We start from the raw sequence: 26,849 nt of genomic DNA, 5'->3' as shown, positions 1-26,849 counted from the left end.
CATGTCGTAATGGTGTTGGCCGAAGGGGGTCATGGTGCCACCACTGAGCTAGGCAGCCCCGGGCCCGGCTGGCTGCAACATCCCGTTGCCAGTGACAGGGCTCTGCAAGCAGGGCCACTCCTGCAGGTCCAAAATGTGTGTGGGGGGGAGGGCTTAACCCTCCCCCTAGCTGGGGACAGGGCCTGCTACCCCGATTGCCTTCCCCCCCCATTCCCTCTCCCTCAGCCACTGCCCCAGGTGCTCCGCCCACTCTCCTTAGCTCCGCCCCTCGCTCGGGCCCCGCCCCGCTGGAGCTACCCGGAAGTGACGGCGCCGCCGCACGCACGCGCGCGCGCGCTGACGCAGCGGCAGGGGCTCTGCCGAGCTGGCCTGAGCTGAGGCGCGTCGCGTTCGCAGGCGGCGCAGTTGGAGGGGCCGGAGCGGGGCTGAGACGCAGGTGGGGCGGCCCCCCCCCCCCCGCGGCGGGAGCCGGGTGCCTCCTCCCGGCCGGGGCGAGCGTGGCGGCGCGGGGCCTTGCCAGCCCCCGGGGCGGGGGGGAGCGGGGCCGTCCTGCCTCTTGCTGGGGGCGTCGGGGGTGTCAGGGCAGCGCTGAGCCGGTCCTGACCCAGTTACCGGGGCGGGTTCTCCTCCCCCGACCCCGTAGGGCGGCCCCTTCTTTTCCCCCTTCCCCTCCCCCACCGCGAACACGGGTGTTTCCCCAGGGCCGTGTCAGGAGCTCGCCCTGATCCCCCCCCGGCGAGCCCCTCCTAGCCCGGCCTGGAGCGGGGTCAGGCAGGCGGGAGGGAAAGGCCGTAGACCTAGGGGTGGGGTGGGGCTGTGCTAGGAGTCCCTGGGGTAAAGGGCCCCCAGGGGCTGCCCGCTCCAGCCCCACCCCCCGCGCAGAGAGGCTGCGCTCTGAGCCGGTGAGCGTAGGACAGTGGTTCTCAAACTTTTGAACTTTGGTGACCCCTTTCACATACCAAGTCTCTGAGTGCGACCCCCACCCCCCCCTTATAAATGAAAAACACTTTAAAATATGTTTAACGCCATTATTATAAATGCCGGAGGCAAAGCGGGGTTTGGGGTGGAGGGTGACAGCTGGCGACCGCCCCCATGTAATATCCTCGCCATCCCCTGAGGGGTCCTGACCCCCAGTTTGAGAACTGCTGATATGAGAGGAGGGATGGGGTTGTGGTTAAGGCACTAGACTGGGGCTCTGCAGCCCTGGTTTCAATTCCCAGTTCTGCTGCAGACTTTCTGTGTGTGATCTTTGGCAGATCTCTGCCCAAATCTTGTGTCTCTGTGCCTTGGTTCCCCATCTGTGAAAGGGAAAAACTTCCTTTTTTCTATGCTTTGTCCATGTAGACTGTAATCTCTCTGGGATAGGAACTGTGTCTTACTGTGTATGGTGCCTAGCACACTGGGGCCTCTATCTTAGTTGACCTCTAGGTTATATGATAATATAAATAATAATTTATGATAATACTGGTGAAACATAGTTTGATCTTTCTGGTTGACTGCTGTTCAGTTCAAACGTATTTTATTGGCGCAGCAGGCTATACAAGTCCTGTCAAAACATCAGGGAAACCAAGGTTTGTGTGTCATGGGCGTATATCAAGCTTCTGCCTAGAGCAGACTTCACAGACTTTTGGAGACGTTGTGGCAGTGGGGAGAGGCTCCAGCAGCTCCCTGTTGTGGGGAAAGGCTCTGGCAGAGAAGCAGCAGCGGGAAGAGACTCCAGCATTCCTCTGCTGCTGAGCGTTTCCCCACTGCCTCCCCCTTGCCAGAGCTTTTCGCTGACACTTGTAGCTCCACACCACAGCGCGGACGCAACTTCTCACTGCTGCATGTAGCTACGCATACCTTACACACGTTGCTGCAGGTAGCATGCAGTGTAGCCATAGCCTTTATGTTATTGCTGTCCATTTCTGTTTTTTGACGGGCTGCTCTATAATGAGGTGCTGTGCCTTTTCTTTTTCTTTTTTAGAATATCTTCTACTTCTTATGGACGGACTGGTTTATAGGGAAACATAGAAACTGCATGGAATAACCTTCAGGTGATTTTTTTTTTCTCTTGCGTTAACTCTGGCAGGGTGGGAGAAATAAACTTGTTTCACTCATTGCACACTTCAGGCTATTTCTTCATGCTGACTTCCCAAGAGCATCCTGGAAAATTTGTCTACTGTCTCTTCTACTTTTGGTTAACAAATAATGCAACTTAATCATTCAAATAGCAATTGGTCCAGCCTTGAAAATGTATTTTGAATGCTTACTAGCCCAAACAGTCTACTCACCTGTCCATTTCTATGATAGCCATTTTAATATAGTTCCCTGGGTATCAAAGGTTTATTATTTTTGTTTGTAACTTACACATGCATTTAGTGTTCATAGAAACTATAGAATGACAGCTCTGGAAACTGAAGTTATCTGTTTAAATACAGGCCAAGTACAATTTGGGGCAGCTCCAGTAAAAGTTTATACAAACAGTACTGCAGGTACTTCAATCCTGACCTTCAGGAGAGCACTTCTAGGGTTGAAAGAGTAGTGCAGTCTTAATGGCTAGTTCACTCCATTGCCAAATACTTAGTGGCAATGCCAGTGAAGTTACCAGTAGTTGTTGTGGCTTTTACAATGTAAACATGTGTGACCATTGGAAGCAAGACTTGAACCATTACTGATCTGGACCAAAACTGAACTGGTGATCTCAATGTGAAAGGCTCTGTATCTCCGTGACCATTCCCCTGAGTTTTTGTTTAGCGGTCAGGCATTTTAAAGACATACAATGTTAGCATGGATTATTGTGACACTTTTTTGGTTAGCTCACTCATTTGAAAGCAAAGTTTGGAAGGGGTAAATAGCATAATTAAAATGGCATATTAGCAATATAAATTGGTTATGTAATATATTTTTCAAGCTAATCATTTTTCATCGACATGTCTTATTTTAATTCCGTACTGAGTGCTCCTGGACAGCAAGACATTTTGACCCATTGTATAAGGGAAAACAAGGTAAACTTGGATATTCTGAACCCAGCTAAGGAGTCCTGATTAAGTTTCCACGGAGAGCTAATGCTTAGATGATGGCAGTTGTTAGAGGTCAGAGAAATTGAGATTGTACTACGTCATATTCAAATGCTTTCAAGCATAGGTATAGTAGTATAATTTGAGAAAGTTAAAAATTCTGTATTAGGGACAGTGGGTAGGTTGGAAAGTTTACAGTGGTGTTTGATCAATAAAATAATACTACTAAGCATGATCTTTTGGTGGTTTGGGAGATTTTGTAAGGTATTTATTGAGTCTTGAATCTTAACGTTATACATAGCTAGGAATGCGTATGGAGTTTAAAAACAACTAATTGGTGGATTCCTACAAACATTTGTTTCTGGTTAGTTCATAAAATATTTATTCAGTGATAAGTGAATAAAACTGTGCAAAGCAAAAATGGTTTTTTCCATGTCTCTCAGTGTGTAAAGTGCTTGTCATGCAACGTGTGATAGTATCTTAATTAAAATGGCTGTTGTATTTGCTATAATTAAAAAATTATAACTTCCTCAAAGTTGGCAATAACAATGCAAAATAAAGTCGTTTTTTGTGATGAAGGGAAACCTTGGTGTTATCGAGAGAGTCCATTAATAGACTCCCCTTTGTTCTGATAAAAAAGCATAGCTGAACTGGAATAGCTCATTTTCCTTTACTATATTGCAGTCCACATAAGGAGCTTTCCCTTAAGACTATCCAGTTCAGTGTATAGCATGGCTCCCATATTAATTTATTTTAAGTGTCTTTCTGTGGCTCTTGTCACCATTGTATCTAAGCATTTCACAGTACTACTTCTGTAAAATCAGGAGTAGTAATATTCCTGTTTTACACAAAACTGAGGCACAGAGATTAAGTGACTTGACCAAAGTAACACAAAAAGACTGAGTCCTAGTCCAATACCTTTGCCATAAGACCATCTCTGAGAGGTGCTTCTTGCTGCAAGCACATTACATCAGAACTTTGGGGTCTGTGCTGGCTTCTTGTTGGCTTTCAGATTGAGTTTAAAGTGTTGATGTTGATCTACAAAACCCTGACGGCTGGTTTACACTGGGAACTTACATTGCCACAGCCACATCTCTTCAGGATGTGAAAAATCCACCCCCCCCGAGCGATATAGCTATGCCGACCTACCCCGGTGTAGACAGCAGGAGGTCGACAAAACAATTTTTCTATAGACCTAGCTACTTCCTCTTGGGGAGGTGGATTACCTATGCTGATGAGAGAACCTCTGCCATCACTGTTGCTAGTGTCTACACTGAAGTGCTGCAGTGTTACTTCTGCAACATTTGAAGTGTAGACCTAGTTTAAGTGGTCTGGGTATCTCACTCCCTGAGACATCATTTCTGTCCACGTGTTACCGCATCGGTTCCACTAAAAGGAATCCAAGCTTGTGGCCCTATGGCTTAAAAGGAAATGGTACCCTCAAGGAAGGTTACTTGACTGTAGGAAGCAAGTCCTCCAACTAATATCTGTAAAAACTTGAAATTGTTGACCACCTGGGCATGCTGTAAATCCCATCATTAGTATTTTGTGGAGTGGAAGTGGGGAAAGAGGACTGGGAAGAGATGTGATGGCTAGATCAGGAGGGTTTTTTTGTAGAATGATATGATGGAGCACATATTTCTATTTAGGATTTTTATCCTGTGTGTGTGTGTTTTACATTGTGCAAAAGAAAACTCAAGTTATGGATGGGTGCTTATTTTAAATTTATTTCAATTTGTATTACAATCTAGTCTGTAAGTCTTCCTTAGCTTCCCCTTTCTCTTGCTGCCATTTGTCATAAACTCCTGTTATGCTTAGTCTCTCTGTATATCATTGATGTACTTCTTGTGACCAAACAAGTCCTCAGACTGTAACATATAGTCACGCTTGTGATACTGACAACACTTCAGTCAGGTGCAAGATTACACTAAGAATTGGATATCAGATGTCAACTCCTTAAAACTGCTTCTCTTTGCCTTCAAGCAGGCAAGCAACATAATGATCTAGCATTTTGATAATGTATATGTGGAATAGAATAACTGATACTTCAAAAAGCTTACTTTCCATCTGGATTTTTGGATCAAAATTTATTTAAAAATGCATATTTCATGTGATACTGAATTACTTGTTTCCTTTCTTCTCAGTCATAGCAGGAAGCAATTTTCAGGTATATATTGCATTGGATTTTATTTGCCTCCTTTTCTGTATGAGGCACACAGGGTCAAGATATAGACACCTGGGTGTGATCTGTTAATTCACAATGTTCATTGCCCTCTGTGATGGATAAAATATTAATCATTAAAGATGGTAGCTGAGAAAGATCTGAGATTCCATAATAAGATATACAGACAGTGGGCATGTGGACAAATTAAATTGTGGTTTTAGTTTGCGCTGTCAGCACTGCTGAGGGTGGTGCTTTACTTGCATATAACTTTTTAAATTACTTTTTTAGAGTTGGAACAAATAGTGAATTATGTTCACTAAGATTTATAAAACTTGTGAAGCCTGGTGACCAGGACATTGGATTCCAAAAATGCTAAACAGTGGTTGTAACTTCCTTTGCCAAATATTGTTACGAAATCTTATTGTGATGTTTCATTTCCATGTTGTTACCAATATTCTGACCTGGCATTGTTGCTTTAAAGTAGTGTTTGAGCAGTTTTTTGAATTCTGAATAAAAGATAAAACAATTTTACTAAAATCTTTTGACTCTTTTCCTAATGAACATATATTTAATAGGCTATAGTAAATATGCAAGAAAATAAACTTGTATCTAATTTCTTAATATTTTTAGTGTGAATTGGTTGCTGATTAAGTTTTGGAGATTAAGTGCTGGTTTTGAACAAAGTGGTTACTGTATGATTGGGTTGATGTTAGCTTGTTTTGAAGTTATTTGTTTTCACAGAATCATGGATGGAAAATATTTACGTCATCTTGTCCCTCCCTTTTCTATGGGGGAAACTGGTTCCTAGTTTATTACAAGTACATACTAATTATATGCCTAAATGATTATTGTAGAGTAGTGTGTGAATCATGAATATTTAAGCACTTACATGACTTATAAGAAATTTATGTGCCATGCAATTCAGTGATTGCTGTTCTGAATTGAATAAACATTTGAATAGTGATTGAAAATAGAATGGTTAGTTACTTCAGTCTCATAAAGACTTGTGGCATTTAATTAAAAGAAAATTACTTGAGGTTCGTAATCACTCTTCTGAAGACGCTACTGGTAATAATGACATTACTGTTTCACTCAGGCGCAGCCAAAGAAATGCTTGCTTTCTAATGGACGCCTTTCTCCTTTTTGAAAATTTCCGTTTTCGTTGCCTTTGCTCTGTTTGGGAACGGGTTCATGTGGGAGCGTGTCGTTGTAGCCTCACATACAGTGTTTTTTCCCCCTCCGAAGTTATCCACCATCACCGTTGTACTGGTACAGCTGTACTCACGTGAGTGTTAGTGTGAATCTGCTGCTGGCAGATACTGCTGTGTCATTTAGATCTGCTCTGGGCAGGTTGGACAACTCGATGGCTAAAATCCAGAGATGCCATTCTATATTAGACTGGACTTCGGAAGAAGTCTTTACTTTGCAGTAAAGACACCGTGGTCCATCTCGTAGATTTGTATGTGATTGTGCCTGGTCTATGCTAGAAAATTAGGTCTGCTTAACTACGTTGCTCAGGGGTGTGAAAAATCTATACCTCTGAGCAGCCTAGATAAACCAACCTAAACTCCAGGGTAGCCAGTGCTAGGTCCACAGAAGAATTCTTCCATTGACCTAGCTACTGCCTCTCCTATGCTGATGGAGAATCCTTCCCAGTGGCTATGCTGAAGCGCTACACAGCTGCAACACTGTAGCATTTCAAGTGTAATCAAGCCCCAGGTGTTGAAAGTGTGCTGTGAACTAGAGGTGAGCCCTACCTGAAAGCTTTCTAATCTGATGTGGAATCAATCGGTCATTCCTCCGCTAATAAAATTTAAAGCTTCAGCTGATATCTTGGCAAAATGTATACAGTCTTCCTCACCTTCCCCTTCTCATCCTGCTCTGAGGTTTAATGCTTAGCACCCAGAACATGACAATCGGGCAGTCTTGATGTTTGTTTTTGCTTCAAGAGTTCAAAAAACTTCCTTTGAAACATTTTTTGACCAGTTCTAATTAAAAGAATTGATAATGCCCACCATGAAATTCATTCCAAAGCATGAATAATGCCATAGAGGTTAGACTTATAATAATAATAATAATAATCTGGATCTTGGGCAGATCAGTCTGATAGAAAGAGCAGTCTGGATTGTCGCGAAGGAATGTGGTGGAATTCAGGAATACTTCTGAGTCTCTTTGCTTGTTTCTGGAGATAGAGGATAAAAGCTGGAAGGGAGGGATTCAGGAGTCAAATGATAACCATGTTGGGTCACATGGCATTTTACTGCTGTTGGTCATAAATTGTAAATGCTGGCATACGCTTAGTGTGCCTAATTTAATATGAAAGTGGATGACTTACCTTTTCCTACTAGCCTGTTTGGGTTTTTTGGACTTTCATACATATTTAAAAAAAGGAAACATTTGTTTGAACCTGTGTAACTGAAATATCATTGTTGACATTTACTGCAGTCCTACAAAGTCACTTCTTTAACCTTCACAAAGTGCAGTTATTGCTTATGTTAAGGAACCATTTTTCATGTGTTGTAGTAATTACATCATTGACTTGTACAGATGCTATCCCAGAAGTCCAGGCGCTCATAATATATGTTAATTTCTGCTTAACTCTGCCTGATTTCTGGGTTAGTTTTTGTTCTGCTGTGCAAAGATGACCCTAAACAGAATTTACATACTGTTGTATATTATAGGAATGTCATCAGTTTCATTGGCTGTGAGGATGAATTTATTTGCCTATTCTGCTTCTTGGGAGAAAAAGGCAAGGAAAGGTGGCAGAAAATGTGACTGAAGTACTGTATGACTTTTACATGATAAATTCTAGACCTAGTATGGATGTGTTAACAAATAACAGTTTTCCCTGAAGTCACAATTTTGCCTTCAGTCCTTGTAAACACTGATGTATTCTGCAATTTATTTTGATTACATAGCTGAAAAGGACGCCATTACATAATCTTAGTCTTTTATGTGCACACTAAATAAATTATGCGTGATAAATGCTATTTTGATGATGAAGGTGCCCTTTCTTTACACTATATTAAGGCTGAGGTCACAGCATTATTTTTTGTAGTCGTTCTGGTAATTTTAGTAGCTCTATCATGGGTTTGGTGCTGTGTGTTTGTAGATATTTTGCAATATGTGTTCCCTATGAAAACTGATAAAATATAGCCTCTTGTTCCTCTTGAAAGAGCTTTATTCTTAGCACAAGATGTACAATTTCCCAGGAGAAGGATCACTGCTATTTCTGTGCCTGTTGTACAGGACTGACAAATATGGCCTCGGGGATTTATACACATGTGATTGGGGGAGGGGCCCTTTTTGGATTTAAGGCTGGCCTTGTATGTTATGTAACTGACTTAGAAATAAAGCTGTTTGCTGTGGTGTTGTAGCCTTGTTGGTCCCAGGATATGAGAGAGACAAGCTGGGTGAGGTAATATCTTTTATTAGACTAAGTCAGTGGTTCTCAGACTTTTGTACTGGTGACCCCTTTCACATACCAAGCCTCTGAGTGTGAGCCCCCTTATCAGTGAAAAACACTTTTTAATATATTTAATACCATTATAAATGCTGGAGGCAAAGCGGGGTTTGGGGTGGAAGTTGACAGCTTGCAACCCCCCATATAATAACCTCGTGACCCCCTGAGGGGCCCTGACCCCCTGGTTGGAGAACCTTAGACCAACTTCTGTTGGTGAAAGAGACAAGTTTTTGAGCTTACGCAGAGCTATTCTTCAGGTCTGGAAAAGTTTTCAGTGTCACAGCTAAATACAGAAAAGGAGGACTTGTGGCACCTTAGAGACTAACAAATTAATTAGAGCATACGCTTTCATGAGCTACAGCTCACTACAGAGGTGGAAGAGATAAGGAGTGAACACGCTGCAGGAAACCATTCAAGATGAAGTGGGCAGTTAACACTTCTACAGTCATAGAACAAGGAGGGTTAGTGGATTATACGTTGTAATGAGCCATAAATCCAGTGTGTTGTTAAGTCCATAATTTTTAGTATCTAGTAGAATGAAGTTAAGTTCCAGGTTCATCTTTCAAAAGTATTGTGAAGGTTTCAGTTGGGGGTGAGGAATAAGAGGTCAGATGTAGAATGATCCTTTTGTGAAAAGTGCTTACCTGTGGTTGATGTGATTGGTTTTTTTGGTCTTTTATAATTTTTCTGTATGAGTTCTCCCACTCTGTCTCTCTGGAAATAAAGATAGTGTATAAATTCAAGCATATGAAGTTTGTTTTACAAGGTGCATTCTTATTATTATTATCCTCCCGATTGTATTGTGAAGCAGTGTTCATCTGAGGGTTGCATGTTCAGTTTCATTAAGATTTTAATGGAAGATGTTTGTGGAGATAGGTTTAAGATGCGTAAACTGATCACCGTAGACTTTCTTTAAAAGAAAGTAAGACAAGAAAATCATGTCGTCCTTCTGGTTGCACTTCCTATTTTACTGTGAGCTAGCTAGCCTCGTATCTCTGTTGCTGATCAGTTCGGTGTGACATACAAATAACTTAACTGTCCAAAAGTTGGCTAATTTCTAAGACCAATATTTTCAAGAGTCCACTAAGTTTGGACATCCAACCTGAGACACTTCAGAGTCTGAAGGCAGGGGTGGGCAAACTTTTTGGCCCCGAGGGCCACATTGGGGTTGTGAAACTGTATGGAGGGTCAGGTAGGGAAGGCTGTGCCTCCCCAAACAGCCTGGCCTCTTTCCCCTCCCACTTCCTGCCCCCCTCAGAACCCCCAACCCATACAACGCTCCTTGTCCCCTGACCACCCCCTCCCGGACCCCACCCCCTATCCAACCCCCTCCCTGTCCCCTGACTGCCCCAACCCCTATCCACACCCGCGCCCCCAGACAGGCACCCCTGGGACTTCCACGCCTATCCAACCCCCCCGTCTCCTGACTGCCCTGAGCCCTAGCCACAGCCCCGCCCCTAACTGCCCCCCGGGACCCCACCCCCTATTCAACCCTCCCTGATCCTTGACTCCCCTGCCCCCAGACAGGGCCCCCCCACCCCCTTCCGGGACTCCCACGTCTATCCAATGCCCTCTGTCCTCTGTCTGCCCTCTCCCCCCCAAAACCTTCGCCCCATCCAACCACCCCCTGTCCCCTGACTGCCCCCCAGGACCCTTTGCCCCTTATCCAACTCCGCCCTTACCATGCTGCTCAGAGCAACAAAGCCCTGTTGCCTTACCAGAGCCAACCACGCCACTGCTGCGCTGCCCGGCAGGAGCAGCGAGCCAGACCACTAGCGTCACATCGCGCTGAAGCTGCAGGGGAGAGGGGACAGCTGGGGAGGGGCCAGGGGCTAGCCTCCCCGGCGGGGAGCTCACAGGCCTGGCAGGATGGTCCCGCGAGCCTTAGTTTGCCCATCTCTGAGCAAAGGGGTGGGCACAGAAATATGCTATAATGCACCATAACACTGCCCCTTTCCTCATCTTTATACTCCCAGGTAAATCCATTCACCTCCCCCTAGTGCTCTGGCACCTGTTTGTCACATCTCTCAACTGTATTGTGTATGGAAGTTCGGAAGGGAGTGGATTCAGCCTATGACTGGGTCACAGAGGAGGCCTCCTTTCTGGAGTGTGCCCGAACTATTCCTATCTTCCTCCTAGAGGGAAATGCAAGAAAAGGAAACCATAAGTTTATCTACAAAAACAAAATAAACAAAATAATGCACAAATATAAACTGCATAACTGAGCTATCACTATTGTCTGTAGTACATAAACTTGTACAGATTACTATACTCCTGAGAACAGGTCATTATTGGGATTACATAGTCAAATCCCTTTGTTTTGTTTTTCAAGATTTCCATTTTAAAATTTTAGTTCCAATCCTCCAGTGTGCTTCTATGATAGGGTCTTTTCTTTGTATTTAAATGAATGTACTACACACAAGCAATAGTTGTCTGGAGCCTACATCTGGAGGAACTTGACTTAATTAGTTTGTTGAACAGACTTAATTCAGAAGTTTATTTTAATTGCATTATTTTGTTCCTTTTTTGTAGATAAACTTATGGTTTCCTTTTCTTGTATTTCCCTCTAGGAGGAAGATAGGAATAGTTCAGGCATACTCCAGAAAGGAGTTGTTTTGGTCCTTCCCCCTGGTCTAGAACTTCTTCCTCTAATAAGGATTCATTCAGCTACTTCAAATCTAAGTTGCTGAGTTTTTACATTGAAAAGAATCTGTTTTTTTTTGTTCTGATATACAGAAGAGCATTTGCAGCACACTAAAAAAATCTTCTTGGCCCTAGTATCTGGCTTTTCTCTTTTCTTTTTAAAGCAGTTAAAGGTCTGTTTCGATATAGGGAGCCAGATTTGTCTGTATCTCTGAACTTAGAGTTGCAGAAAGCTGTGGTAGGGTCTGCACCACTTGGATATAAAGGCAAGCCCTTTCATAAAGCAAGAAATGATGCAAGCTCATAAGTGGTTTGAGGGTTTTGTGTCTGTGGGCACTTTCAATTTGCGTCCCTTATTTCCCCAAATTCCTCCTTCATTGTGTCTCTCAAGCACCATCCTGCTCTTTTTAGCCAAAGAAATTTAAATATCTAGATGTAGTCAATGGACAATACTGAAATATTATTCTTGTTACAGTATGGAATGTAGGTGATTGTGTGTGTGTCGGGGAGGTAATAATTTGAGATGACAGTTGAAAAATATATGGCTTATTTCCTATAATGGTTAAGGCAGTCTTATAGAATGGATATAGAATTCATGTTGTTAGAATATTCTATGTAAAATCTCTTCCTTAAAGCTCCCAATAACTTTCAAAATTGGCATATTTTTCTTCAAGCTGATCCTTCCATTGACAGTCAGCTCAGCATTGATGGAAGCAATTGAAGTGTACATTGTCACTTTCAAATAAATCTGTTGCTGATGCTGTGTGAAAAGCCTGCGACTCTTCAGACGTTAATATGCGGCTCCTTGTCTAGGCACCAACTCTGGGGCTGAAGCTACAAGCGCCACCTTTCCAGTGTGACGGGGGTGCTCACTGCTCAACCCCTGGCTCTGCCACAGGCCCTGCCCCCACTCCACCCCTTCCTGCCCCCTCCTCGGAGCCTGCAGTGCCCTCACTCCCCCCCCATTGCATGCCAGAAACAGCTGATTGGGAGGGGGAGGTATTGATTGGTGGGGCTGAAGTAGTTTGGTTTCTCTTCTGCATCAGGTCTCTTAAAATCTCTTACCTAAGTCATTGGGAAATGTCGAACATTGTCATAGTTTCTAAAAAAATAGTCTATTATATACATTTTAACCTGGTACAAAATGTGTGTGTCACTTTCCATACTATAAAACTGTGTTCATGGATGGTAATGTGGGGGAATAAATTGGTTTCTTATTTCTTCCGAAGTGAAATAATACTATGTTTCTCTAGATACTTTAGTTGCTGATTGAGCAAAATCAAACAAGCTTAAAACATGTTGTATTATCCACAACCCTTGTATGTGTGAATTTCAAAGGAAATGGAAAGATCTTTGGTCATGTTCTTTTTCCCCTGAAGAATCCTTTCCAGTTAAGGGCTACTATTGAATTAAAAATCAGTTCAAGAAAACAAAACAAAGCACCTTAACACCTTAAACTAAAACCATTTTTAAAGAAAAAATATTTTTCACTATGCTAGTTTCATTTTTGCATTTAACTCAGTCTAGTCCATATCAGCTGTGTGTGGTCCAGTTCCTTTTTCATGTTCCCTTGCAATAGTCAAACATATTTTGGGGTGGAGGTGTGTGTATATAGGAGGATGTTCAAATCCAAGCTTTAACATTAATATATGCATAGTGCTTTAATGCTGAGTTGCTTATGTTTAGAGTCATAAGTGAATTTGTTTGTTTTGTCATAAATGGAGCCAAGCAATTGAAATTAGAATGAAGCTATCTGGCAGTTAACTGCTCCATCACTGTGAAACTGTCCATGGGACAAGCTGTCCTAAAAGAGTAAAGACATTTACACAATTTATTTCCAATCTGTGTATTTGAGTCAAATTTAATTATTTTCAAACAATTCAGAGGCTTAGGTCAGTAAATGTAGTTTCATTTGTCTTCTTCGGTACTGCATCAAATAGTTTAAAATTCTGTAAGTTGAGACCTACTGCTAGATAATGAATACCTGACTCTCTAATACTATGAGACATTGGTGCAAATACTGATTCTTACTCAGTTGTATAGACTCGTTGAAGACAAAAATGAGAAAAATGATCAGGAAACTAGGGATCTGGTTGCTTATTAAATTCTTGGATCAGTGTTAGATGGTTGTAAATCTGTTCAACAGAAATATTGCCTTACTTGCCTCCATGCTAAAATGGCTGACAATATTGGATCTGTCATGTCTTATTACTATGGCCCTACCAAATTCAGGGTCCATTTTGGTCAGTTTCGCAGTCTACAATTTTTAAAATCCTATAATTTAATGATTTCAGCTATTTAAATCTGAAATTTCACTGTGTTGTAACTGTAGGGGTCCTAACCCATAAAGAGGCAGGGGGGTTTGCAAGGTTATTGTAGGGGAGGTTGCGGTACTGCTGCCCTTACTTCTTTGCTGCTGCTGGCGGTGACGCTGCCTTCAGAGCTGGGAATCTGGAGAGCGGCGGCTGCTGGTCAGGAGCCCAGCTCTGAAGGCAGAGCCACCGCCAGCAGCACCGCAGAACGAAGGATGGCACGGTATGGTATTGCCACCCTTACTTCTGTGTTGCTTCCTGCAGAGCTGGGCCCTCAGTTAGCAGCCACCCAGCTCTGAAGGCAGCCATGAAGACGTAAGGGTGGTAATACCAAAGCCCCTCTTCCCCCCCAACTCTCTTTTGGTTCAGGGTCCCCAATCTGAGAAATGCTGGTCTCCCCATGAAATCTGTACAGTATAGGGTAAAAGCACACAAAAGACCAGATTTCATGGTCCGTGATACGTTTTTCATGGCTGTGAATTTGGGGTAGGGTCCTACTCATTAGTTTGACTTCTTCAGAGACGGTTAGATCCTAAATACAAATCTAGTAAATACAAATACATCCTGTATCTGTTCATTAAGGAGCCATGTATTTTACTATGTTTGACATTCTCCTGCCTGGCATGTTGTGTAATCACTCGTACCCTCACACTACCCTGGTGAGAATGGAGTGTTCTGCTTTGGTAGCCTTTTACGTTTTTTTCAGAGTTGTATGACTACACAAGGTGCAAGACAGTGAAGAATCAGACCTCCTGTATTAAGAGTTGACCTGTACATAGCACTTTACATTGACAAAAGCTGTACACATTTACATTCATCCTGTGACTGTTTGTTTTGGTACTGTATGACTGTATAACCATCAAATGATGGTGTTCTAACTAGTGAAAATTGCCCTGGCTCCTCTAGCCTTTGTGTTTTTACTACTTGAATTATTGAATAATTCGAGAGAGGATAGCTTCTCTCTGTAAGACAAATGGACTCTTCAAAATATTTACATTTCTTTATCAAAGTATTTTCATTGGATTTCTTTAACCGTCTGTCAACAAGTTTCTCTTCAGTTCTTTAAACAGGAAGAAATGAGCCTAAAGTCTGAACGCAGAGGAATTCACGTTGATCAGTCAGAACTACTGTGCAAGAAAGGATGTGGTTACTATGGAAACCCTGCTTGGCAGGGCTTCTGCTCCAAGTGCTGGAGAGAAGAGTACCATAAGGCAAGGCAGAAGCAGATTCAGGATGACTGGGAGCTGGCAGAGCGGTAAAGATGCCTCTTTATTCGTTCATCCCTTGCAGTCAGATGGCTTTGCCAAACAGTATGGCCATCTTTTATTTTATAGTTCTTTTTACCCTTCTTGCCTTCAGTTGCCAGCTATGGGCTTTGCAGGAGGAGACCGAATCAAATTTCTGATCTCGAGGAAGAAATTTGTCATTTGTGACATTTTTGCATAAAAAACACTTCAGAAGAGCATTGCTATGTGGTAACTAAGGACAACAAAACAAAACCCCAATAAATATTCTGCATAATCTACATGATAAAGTCTGGAATTCCATGACTAATACTTGGCAGTGTACAAACTCCTTTTATTTCAGTCTTTTTTTCTTAGATGCTGATTAGATTAAATTATAGTTGATTATACTTCTCAGCTAATATTTTTGTCCTGGCAGTAGCAAGGATTAAAAATGCCACCATTTTCAGCATTACCTGAAATTTATAGTTCCTCTACTGTGAAACATGATCAGCAGCATCTTGGGTTTAGCCAATAATTAATATGAAGTTTCAGTTTTAAGTACTTTTGTTACTTTATAAGCAAAATTGGCAAAAGTACATCTTGTTTCTTTAATATAGGCTTGTGTCCCCAGGCAACTATTCCTGATTAGCTATTTCTGTTTAACTCCGCATGTGGATATTCTTATTCTGGAATAAGAGCATCCACACGTGGAGATAATCAGAAATAGTTAATCTGTTTTAAATGCACATCCTACCTTATTCCAGATCAAATTTCATGTGTGGTCAATCCTAGCAGCAAAGATTTGTTTTTTACATCATGGGTGAGAAGATGTTTTTGCTTTATGCCCATTCAATAAATGGCATTTTAGTAACTTCTGCTATCTTCAGCTGGCCTGGAAATGTCCAGCTGTGATTTCCAATGCATACTGCACCACAATTATCCATGCCTCCATTACCTACAGGCTGCAGTACTATAATGCTTAAGTTTACCTTTGAAGGTTGCTTGCATGTTTCACCTAGTGGAGAATGTGGCCACATCTGTCATTAAGGGTTTGTCTACACTAAAGTTTTTTTTTTTTTAAACTTTAGTTGATTGCCAGTTAACTTGCATTTGCTACTCCACAAACATTGGTTCCAGCAATTGAACATTTGTGGCATATCCTAGAATTCAATCTGGAATAAATCTCAAACTTTTTTGGAATGTCCAGGCTAGAATGTAGACACTTGTTAGCTAACTCAAGTTAACTGGCAATCAATTAATCAAGTTCTAAAAAAAAAACTTCAGAAAAACCTCATGTAGACATACCCTAACTCAGTGGTGGGCAACCTGCGGCCCGTCAGGGTAATCCGCTGGGGGGCCGTGAGACAGTTTGTTTACATCGACTGTCCGCATGCACGGCCACCCGCAGCTCCCGGTGGCCACGGTTCGCTATCTGTCACCAAGATTGACATAGACAAAAACAAATTTATAACCTCTTCAGGAGGGAATAAAGGGGGCAGGTAATAAGGGTGGTGGTATTTTTGTAACTGTCCAAGTACCATGGTGTTGGGTCTGTAAGAAATCCTTTTAATAAGTGATAACTTTTCACTGGGGATGTTGAAGCAGCAGATAAGTTGTTTATGATTATGATTAACTTGTTTAAAATAGTAAATACAATCCCTGCCTTGAAGAGCTACAATTAAGGTGAAAGGACAAATGTTTTTACTGTGTTGACTGTGAGGAAAGGAGAGATTTATATAACGACAAGGAAGTGATGCTTGGAAGAAGAGTTGATAGAGGGGTGAGGGAGGAGAAAAGAGTCTGGGAACAGGCTTGGGGGGCAGAAAGGATAGTGGATTTGACAGTGCTTATTAATTTTTTGTTGGCACTAACTAGCTACACTGTCCCAAATTCTTTTAATTTTAGACTTCAGCGTGAGGAGGAAGAAGCCTATGCTAGTAGTCAGAGTACACAAGGGGCACAGTCACTCACCTTTTCCAAGTTTGAGGAAAAGAAAACCAATGAAAAGACACGCAAGGTGACAACCGTCAAGAAATTCTTCAGTGCGTCTTCCAGGACAGGAGCTAAGAAGGGTAACTCTTATATTTCTTTAACCATTACTATATAATATATCCCTTTATGGATTTTTAGAAGGCTGTGTATAATGGTTTACCAAATATAAGCCAATAACTACGTTGTATATGGACCTCCATCCTATACTTGTATAGTTACAAGGTCAGAGTCATCGCCACTGTTAGAAACAATACTGATAAAACTACTGTTTTGAATCTGCTCCACTGTTTTCCAGAACTACCATGCTGTTTTACAAACTGTATGCCCAAATAAAGCCTCTAAAACCTTAATTCCCACTGAGTTGTTAGTAGTTCCTCTGATCAGCATACAGGGGAAATAATACCATCAGATGTGACGGCTGACTCTGTATTGATGGAACTCCTGGATCACTTTACACTATTGACAAGAGTTATCTGTGTGAATAGTTTTAAGTCTTCCCAAGCTATTTGCCATTAAAAAAAGTTGTGAAAGGGACTTGAAATTCTAAGGTCTGTAGACAGTACATGTCTGTGATTAACTCAATTTAAAACAAGTTTTGTTGGTCTTGGATTAGTCTAAATTAGTGGTTTTCAACTTTTTTTCATTTGTGGACCCCTAACAGATTTTTGATGGAGGTATAGACCCCTTTGGAAATCACAGGTTGAAAACCACTGGTCTAAATGAGCAGTGGTTCTCTTTGCAATATACTCCATGTAATTTGGCCAAGTTGGGTGTCCAAACTGAAGCTTAGACTAGTTAACAGAAAATGAGTTCCCTGTCTTCCTAAAGGCGCTGGGTGAGGGTGCCACACGCTTGCGTCCAAGGCACTTAAGTTTATTAATTCAAACCTTTATTTGAATGAAAAGCTTTTCTTGCAATAATAATTACACTATTAAAGCAAGATACAACAGACATACAGAAAAAGATAATGGCCAGTTACCTTCTCCTGGGTTATAAGTCACTCATGGTGGGTTTCCCCAATGAAGCTCCAACTGTCCCCTCACGTTTTAAGACACTTACACACATCCAGTTACATATTCATTAGTTCTTTTCCCACTCACCATTAAGTATCATCAATGTTATGTATCTTATGTAATTCATACAATAGGCATGTGTAAGCTTCAATTTGCAGGACTTTTGCAACCTGTGCTATTTTCATGTTGTTTCTCTTTTCTAATTGGGTTATTACCACTGACCATGCATACTTTGACCAGGTCACTTTATCTGATATTAGGGACTTTTTCTCTAATTGCCTTTTGGCAGCACATTTTGTTTATCTGTTGTCTTCCAATTTAATCCCATCCTGTGCTCAGAATATTCCTTTTGTCCTGTACATCAGCAGCTGTAAGCAAGTTCACTTAACAAATTAGAGCAATGCTACACTCATTCAAACAAAGCTGAGGCCAGCCAAGTCATAAGTGTCTTGATCTGTCCAAACTTTTTATATAACCCATTCTTATGACAATTCCCAATAAAGGCCAGTGTGCTGACATTAGAAACTGTTCAGAAGATCTTTGTTCCCTTCACCACTTCTTGCGTTAATATATCCCTGAAACAAAGCAAATGGAATTTTCTCCTGGTATCACTGTTTGTAAAAGATCCTATAACTACAAAGCTGTGCTAAGGAAGTTTGCAGCTAAACTTCTTGTGTTTTTTATATTGAGCATGAGGAAACTTAGTATTCTTTCTGGGTTGCTTTGTCAGTTAAAATCACTGTGAATAATCCTATAAAATGTAACTGAGGCTTCTTTACGTATGTTTTATGTAACAAACTATATGGAGCAGCATCTGAAGTCCTATAAGTATTAATTAGGGCTTCTGATTTTCAGTTTCAATTGATAAACATGAATAAAACACTCCTGATACAAAAAAAACCCCCATACTTTTATCTAAGGCGTGGTCTACACAGAGCAGTAATGCGGAGTACAGGAGTGTGATTTCTAAAATGCACTAACCATGTAGATGCTGATGGTGCACAATAAAGATTCCCTACTGCACCTTAAGATAGCTCAGCTGGAAACGTAACTATGTTAAAACACATTGGGAAACATTACAAAGATTACAGTAGTATACACTGTAATGAGTAATGCATATGATTTACATTACTTATTACAGGTTTCAGAATAGCAGCCGTGTTAGTCTGTATCCGCAAAAAGAAAAGGAGGACTTGTGGCACCTTAGAGACTAACCAATTTATTTGAGCACAGTGAGCTGTAGCTCACAAAAGCTTATGCTCAAATAAATTTGTTAGTCTCTAAGGTGCCACAAGTCCTCCTTTTCTTATTACTCATTACAGTATATGCAAGAGAACTCTGAAAAACCCTGATTTTTGTACATGTACATAAAAGTCAAAAATTGCTAAAAATCCCCAAAAATGAAACAAACCTTAAAAAAACCCAGAAGCCCTAATGTTGTAATGATGTAAATAAAGTTACTAGTTAACTGCCAGGAGTCATAAAAGGTAACCATAGATGATACCATGGTACACTTCTAGCAAAGTGATTTACTTTATCAGAGCAAAAGCAAACCATGATCAGCACTTGCAGGGAACAGCTATGATACACTTTAAAGCAAGCACCTTGACGAATGTCGGCTCCAGTAGAGGTGTAACAAGGAAATGTACATATTGGTCAACCAGTGTAATAAATTCCTTCTTACACAGGACAACAGTCTCTTCACCCAAACAGTTGTTTTAAGAATTAGCCTTATTAAAAGTGACTTTCAAATCATTTAACAAAATGACCTTTATGTTAGCAGTATGTGCTTAATGTTTACAACAGTCAGACTAATAGAAAATTCAATTTAAGACTAAACTTTACAAAATAGGCTAAATGCAGGGACTGAATGAAGCATATGTTTGAAATGGCTGGAGTAACAATTGTTTCTGGCAAGCTCTCCTCAAAATCTTTTCAATAAAGATGCATATGGACATGGGTATCTTTTTGACTATATATAAGGTTGTTTTTTTTTTCAGAAACATAAGTTTTTAAATTAGTGGACAATATACAGTTTAGAAATAATGTTGAAAGTGGAATGACTTCAACTCATGTTAAGGGAGAAAGCTTTCAGGAACCTTATTCATCAAAAATGCTTCCAGCTGGAAGTTCTATCACAACTTTATTGTAAATAGCTGGGTGGAAGGGCCCTGTGACTTCTGTGAGACGGGTTTTTGTTGGAACCAAGGATCAGCCACATTTTCAGTGTGATGACTGTATGGTTTAGGAATTGTAGGGGAATACTCTATGAATAATAATAGATTATAGGGCCCTGAGTTTTAGTAATATTCAATAAACAGATGTCTAAATGTTGTGGAAATGCACTTTTGAAGCAGTAAGCAACACGTGTTCTGAAGACTTCAGATAATTTTGTAAGGAAAACCAAGATTGTGTAACCCGTGTATCCTCAAGGAAAATAACGTGAATAAACATTGTTTAAAAAAAAAACAAAAAGGGAGTTTCAGGAGGAATACTAAGTTTGTTCTTCACTAAATATTTGTTATCCATTGTAGAGTCTCTTGAAAGAGAAGAAGAAAAATTGCATCATTGTCTTTGCATAGCAATAACTTAAAAAAAGAAACTAATTTTGTGATTATGCACTTTGGCTTGGGTAGTAAATGGCTGATAGAGAACTTGACTCTTGAGGAGGAACTCCAAAAAGCATGGAGTATATTTTCCTATAATGGAAAGGTGACATTGCTGGGTCTCCAGTTTTGTAGACACACTGCATATTTCCTTGCGATAAGAAATTAAATATACTTTGCCTTCATTTGGGAGTGTCTGCCTCTCAGTGCATGAATGCCACCTGGTTAAACACAAAAGCATCTCAAATCACTGATGTCTTAACTCCTTGTCCCTGATCCAGAATAGTAACATTCATTCTTCTCATTCCCATGTTCTTCCCCTCCCCCTTTTTTGGGGGGGGGTCCTATTCTCCTTACCACTTGACACTCTTGCTGTTGGTGTCTTGCTTGCTTTTGCATTTATTCCAGTGGCTCAAGAGAGAAACCTTAAGCAAGGACAGCTTGGGAGGGAGCGAAATGCTGATAACATTCTCAGGGACTTGAAGGAGATTTTTACTCCCTCCTGGGAGCTGGCTTCCCCTACTGAAGGTAACACAGCACAGCTTGGAGAGCTGTCTGCTTGTTCTAGTAAGTTTATTTAGTTGGGCTTTGCAAAATCCAAACTAGGGTTGTGCCAGCTATAACTTAGGCCATTGAATATGATGACGACAAGAAAGGCAATGCTTGAAATCATTATGTACATTCTAAAGCTGGTTTATGATATATGAACTTTGAACCAACAAGTTGCCTTTAGGGGAAAAAAATGAAACTCAAATTTCTTAGAAGAGATTTGTTTCCTTGCACAATACTTCAGGAATCAAACTATGAAAAGACAAATTTCCACTTTTTAAAAATAGTGAATGAATCCGTGCTGCTTCATCTTTAGTTTTAAAAAAAAAAGCCTCTAAAATGCTGCACTAAAAATAACTATGCTAGAAATGGGACTTTAGTTTGTGTAAATTTGCTTGAATTATACCCAGTACATTCTCAAAATGTGTCTTCAGGACATAGTTACATAAATCAGGGGAAAGCAATTTTATGTTATGAGAGAAGCGACATTTTTATAATCTGAGTTGAATAATAGCAAAATTGACAAAGTAACTGCTTTAGGATCTTGTCCAAAATCTTAGCTATAGCATGTTGTTTGGCATTCTGATGTTCTGGTCTCTAAAGAAATTCTAAATTGCAAAGTGTTTTTATTTTACAGAATATATCGGGTATATACACATGTTAAGGGAATTTTTTGGAGGGAAGTACTAGAAAATACTTTTTTTTCATATTCTTATTCATTGACTTTAGTCCAAGTAATGGCACAACCATAGTGTGAAGCAGCTGGAATGCTAATGTTCTGCTGGGGCACCCAAACGCCACATAGAAATGAAAGAAAAAAGATATTCATGTAGATGATTATCCTCCTTGTAAAAATTATCCTTAAATCCCCACACTTCTGTTTTTTGTATTGTGTTGATATATCTCCTCTTGCAGGCTCTTCCTAACCTGCTCAAATGGGCTTTATTCCTTTTCTGTGATTAAATTATCAGTAAATATGCATGCTCACTTACTATGGAATAAGTGCAGTAAGGTATATAACTGAAATTACATATCTTACAGAATGTAGTGAGCAATACACAGTATGCTGCTTCACATGTCTTAAGCCAAAATTTCTGTGTAGAGAGTAGTAGCAAATAAAATTGCAACCTCCCTGATTCATATTAAATCATTACAAATGTGGGTGCTGTAACTATTAAAGAGTGAAGTTATTTTAAACTAGAGAGCAAATGAAAACAGCGCTCAAATTTTGTAGCCATGTCTGTAGTAACTGTATCTAGATGGAGGCTATTAATATTTTACCTTTACTAAGCTAAAAGTGTCTCAGATGAAGCTTTCTAAACCGAGCTTTTGTAGTCGTTAAACAAAAACTAGAAATAGCAGAATGAGGTGCCATTTTTATGGATATCTAATCAGCCAAATGTCATAAGAATAGATGGATGATAAAACTTCATGCTAATAAATTTGAATATTGAAGGAAGCCAATTAGCTAATACTCCACATTGATTTAATGGTGAATTAAAATACATCATAAGATTATTTGATATAATTTAGAGCGAATACTTTTTCAAAATTAGTGCTTTTTTCTTTTTAATTGTATCTTATAAAGTGCATATTTGTAACCAACTAGTTATGTCATACTAAATTTAGTAAATTATTTACTCTGTTATGGTAGTCTACTAGATTGCATTTAAGTAGTATTCAAATTACTATGTAGACTCAATCTTGAATACTGCTTTGAATCTTCAGAATTTTTTAAAATTCCTTTTTATACTTAAAGAACAACCTTTGGGTATAAATAGAAATGAATGGATTTGCTTTAGCAATATTGATCTTAACTGATAGAATTCAAATATTTCTATTTATATGGCTTATAAGGAGTAAAATTTTAACACACACTGGTACAGTAACTCCTTGTTTAATGTTGTAGTCATGTTCCTGAAAAATGCTACTTTAAGCAAAACGATGTTAAGCAAATCCAGTTTCCCCACAAGAATGAATGTAAATGGGGGGTGGGTTCGGGTCCATGGAAATTTTACATACACAGTATAAGCTTTAAACAAACAATTCAATACTGTGCACAGCAATGATGATAGTGAAGCTTGGCTGAGGTGGTGAAGTCAGAGGGTGGGATATTTTCCAGGGAATGCCTTACTGCTAAATGATGATCTAGCACTTGGCTGAGCCCTCAAGAGTTAACACATTGTTGTTAATGTAGCCTCACACACTATAAGGCAGCAGGAATGGAAGGAGGAGAGACAGCATGTGTGTGAGAGAGAGAGAGAGAGAGATGCATTGCCCCATGAAGTACGCTGACCCCACTCTAGGTACACTGGCTTTTTAAGTAGATCAAAAAGTTGAGACAGCAGCTGCTCCCTCCATCCTGAGCCCTATGGTGTCGTCTCTCCCCCCCCCCCCCCCCATTCTGTGGAGATGGGGTAAAGGAGTGGGGGGATGGGACATCCTGACATTAGCACCCCTCTCTCCCCACCCCCTGCACAGTAAGCAGGAGGCTGGGGGAGCAGCTCCTAGGCAGTGGGGGGGAGCAGCACACGGCAGTGGAGGGAGGGACAGCTGAACTGCCTGGCAATTGATAGCCTGCTGGGCGGCTGCTGCACAGGGAAGTTAGGGGAGCTGATGGGGCGGCTGCTGGCCCACCCTGGTTCCAAGCCCCCACCGCCAGCTCCAATGGGCTGCTCTTCCTGCAAGCAGGGACAAAGCAGGCTGCTGCCAAACAACATTATAAGGGAGCATTATGCAACTTTAAATAAGCACGTTCCCTAATTGATCAGTGATGTAACAACGTTAACTGGGATGACGTTAAGTGAGGAGTTACTGTAACTGCATTACTGCTAATAGTGTCCATACCAGGGGTGGCCAACCTGTAGCTCTGGAGCTGCATGCGTCTCTTCAGAGGTTAATATGTGGTTCCTTGCATAGGCGCCGACTCCAGGGCTGGAGCTATAGATGCTAACTTTCCAATATGCTGGGGGAGCACTCACTGCTCAACCCCAGTCCCTGCCCCCACTCCACCCCTTTCCCCAAGGCCCCTGCCCCTTCCCTGAGCCTGCCATACCCTCCTTCCTCCCCCCCCCCCCGAGCCTGCAGCTCACGCAAAACAGCAATGTGGTAGGCAAGAGGCATGGGGAGGAGTAGGAGGTGCCTGATCGTTGGGGCTGCCGGTGGAAGGGAGGCACTGGGGGCTGGAGGGGGGAGCTGATGGGGGCCTGCTGACGTATTACTGAGGCTCTTTGGCAATGTATGTTGGTAAATTCTGGCTCCTCAGGCTCAGGTTGGCCACCCCCTGGTCTATACTGATTTCTATCAAGAGAAGACTATATTGCTAAGTGAGAAGCCCTTGAAGAGTCTCTCTCTTAAACATTGCTGTCCAAATTCATCACTGGTGTACAACTCCATTGAAATATGTGAAGTTAAAAATGAGAGATGAATCTGAGATAGTGTTGAGCCTATAAAAAGTCATATTGAATAAGAAACCAAATGAAATACATGAACTTAATGGACAAATTATTTTCCTCTTATTTAAAGTCCTGCATGTATGGCTACTGACACAGTGCATTCTCTTGTTCTGCATGTTATAAATGGGTTTGTTTGCGCTGAAAATCTGCTTATTAAGAATATTTTCATGTTTTTTCTCTCTTTGCTTTTTGCTTTTCATCATGTTCATTTACATCATCTTACATTCAATCATTCATTTTGACAGTGTTGGCTGGCAAACTGAGAGGTGGGTGTGCTAAACTTGGGTAGAGAAGATCCTATCAAGTTTGTATGACTGTCTTGTAAAGTGCAACCAATGTTTTCTGAAGTACGTGTTTCCTGAAGAGAAATGTTTGGAAGCCCCATGTTAATGTATACATTTCCAGCTTTGTAAACTTGCATACACAACTGAAACAAATTCCACTAAACAAAGGGTAGGGTTTTTCCCATCTGTTGTTGAGTTCCATGTAGAAAACTGGACCATATTTGGTGTTTTTGCTCTGATTCAAACATTAAAGCCAGATTCTCATTTACACTAACACTGCTCTAGCAATATAAGGGGATTTTCAAGTGAGCATGTAACTGTAACTTGCACCCACTTTGTCTCCTTTATACTGTCAAAATTAATGTAAAGGGTCATTAATGTAAATGAGAATCTGGTTTTAAATATTTGTGACTGTTAGCTTAATAAGCAGTTTCATATATTTGTATTTAGTGATAGTTCAACATGTCACTATTTAATCCTGTTTTCTTCAGAAGAGAAAAAATCATCTTTATGTATAGAAGTTTAAATTAGGTTTGTCCTTCTATAATTTTTTTAATCTGATACATTAATTGATTAGTACAATTAATCTCTAATTGTTTCTAATTTTCCCAGCAGAGATTCATGAAGCTAAGGCTCCTAGCCCTTCAATAAACAGGCAGGTCAGCATTGAGACAGATCGAGCGTCCAAGGAGTTTATAGAGTTTCTCAAGACCTATCAAAAATCTGGTCAAGACATTTATAAGCAGTGCAAAATGTTTTTGGAAGCAATGCATCACAAAAGGGTTGGTATATCACATGCATTATATAAGTGACACATTAAAAACGAGTGACTTAGGTAGAAACAAAAGCTTTTAATCCTTTATGCAGAAGCTGTACCGTCAGTCCTCCACTGAAGTATTGATGTGGCTATAATGCCACCTAGGGTTGAAATGATCCAGCATTCATAAGGCCCGTCAGTTTTGGTTTTAATTTTGTTTGAAATTTCTCAAGAATTTATTGGTGTTTGTTATAAAATTTGAAAGGTTTAAAAAAAGGTGCAAAAAATAACTTCACAGTTGTCTGGGTGACTATTGGGGGACAGGAGGACAGAAAAAGCAACAAACAGAGAAAAGTAAGAGTATCGAATGTGAACACCGTTTAATGCTGTGGTTTATTTCATGGACTATACATTAGCACTACACACACTTACACAAGCACGTGTTTGCATATATTCCATTACATTGGACTAATTTATTAACATAAATGCATTATTGGATTTTTCTCAAGATAATCAGTATTTTTGTGTACTCCAAAATTTGGGGAAAATTGATAAGAAAAACAATAGCTTTTATAAAACCTGGGAATTTTTTGGTAATTGTTTTGTTTTTTAAAATGAAGGGCTTTAAATATTGAGTATCTACTGTTAATACTATTTTCTTGTGCTTCAACTATAGCAATACAAATGGCAACCTGAAAATTAACTGGAATTTTAGATTGTCACCATTTTCATTACAGTCCCCCTCCCTTTCTCTCATTTATAAGTCATAGGAAAATCAGAAGATTTGTGAACCTGTCTCTTTATTTTATATTTAAAGTAAATTGCGTGTAAAATGCTTTTAGGGCTCATGGAACTTTAAAATGTTAAAATTATTCCTTTTGTCATTCCAAAATATAAGTCATTGCGTTTGCTCCTTTGAAAACTGAGGCCACCCTCAGCTTTCTGTTGCCAGTTTGCCTGTGTACTTGCACGTTCATGTACAAACACCACTGAAGCTCCAGGAACTGGTCAGCAGCTGAGGAAGACTGCTTCTCTATTACTACCTGTGCAAATGGTTCTGTCATGAAGTTTTCCCTCCAAGTAATACTTATTACCTTCTTACAGCACTTGTTGCTCTTTCTGTGCACACAAAACATGTAAGCGCATGCTTAAGTTCCATTGACTTTAATGCGACTTGAGGACATGCTTAAAGCTAAACAAGTGCTTAAATGCTTTGCTGAATAGAAATGGCTTGCTGAATCACGGTCCAACACTAGAAATTAATCTTGTAGTGTTCCAAAGTGCCATTGTCAGTAGTAACGGCACTTGGCACTTTTGTAGTGCCTCCATTTCACATTGCTTTAAAAATACTAACAAAGTAAGTGTCACAACTTCTCTCTTAGGTTA

General features: G+C 40.6%; 1 protein-coding gene across 2 annotated transcripts in view; it reads left to right on the top strand.

Moving 5' to 3' along the window:
- Positions 1-312: 312 nt before the first annotated feature.
- RABGEF1 (RAB guanine nucleotide exchange factor 1) overlaps positions 313-26,849 on the top strand; it is a 33,453-nt gene continuing 6,916 nt past the window's right edge. The window contains exons 1-5 of one of the 2 annotated variants that reach the window (XM_077836755.1): positions 313-436; positions 1,967-2,036; positions 14,640-14,836; positions 16,713-16,879; positions 25,322-25,488. In XM_077836755.1, the coding sequence (XP_077692881.1) occupies positions 14,658-14,836; positions 16,713-16,879; positions 25,322-25,488 (513 nt within the window). In that variant the 5' untranslated portion in view covers positions 313-436; positions 1,967-2,036; positions 14,640-14,657. Of the gene's footprint in view, positions 437-1,966; positions 2,037-14,639; positions 14,837-16,712; positions 16,880-25,318; positions 25,489-26,849 lie in introns of both variants that reach the window. The other variant, XM_077836753.1, reaches the window with a different exon arrangement.

This window comes from Eretmochelys imbricata, chromosome 17 (assembly GCF_965152235.1).
Source record: "Eretmochelys imbricata isolate rEreImb1 chromosome 17, rEreImb1.hap1, whole genome shotgun sequence".
Lineage (NCBI taxonomy): Eukaryota > Metazoa > Chordata > Testudines > Cheloniidae > Eretmochelys > Eretmochelys imbricata.
This window is presented reverse-complemented; position numbering and strand designations above follow the sequence as displayed.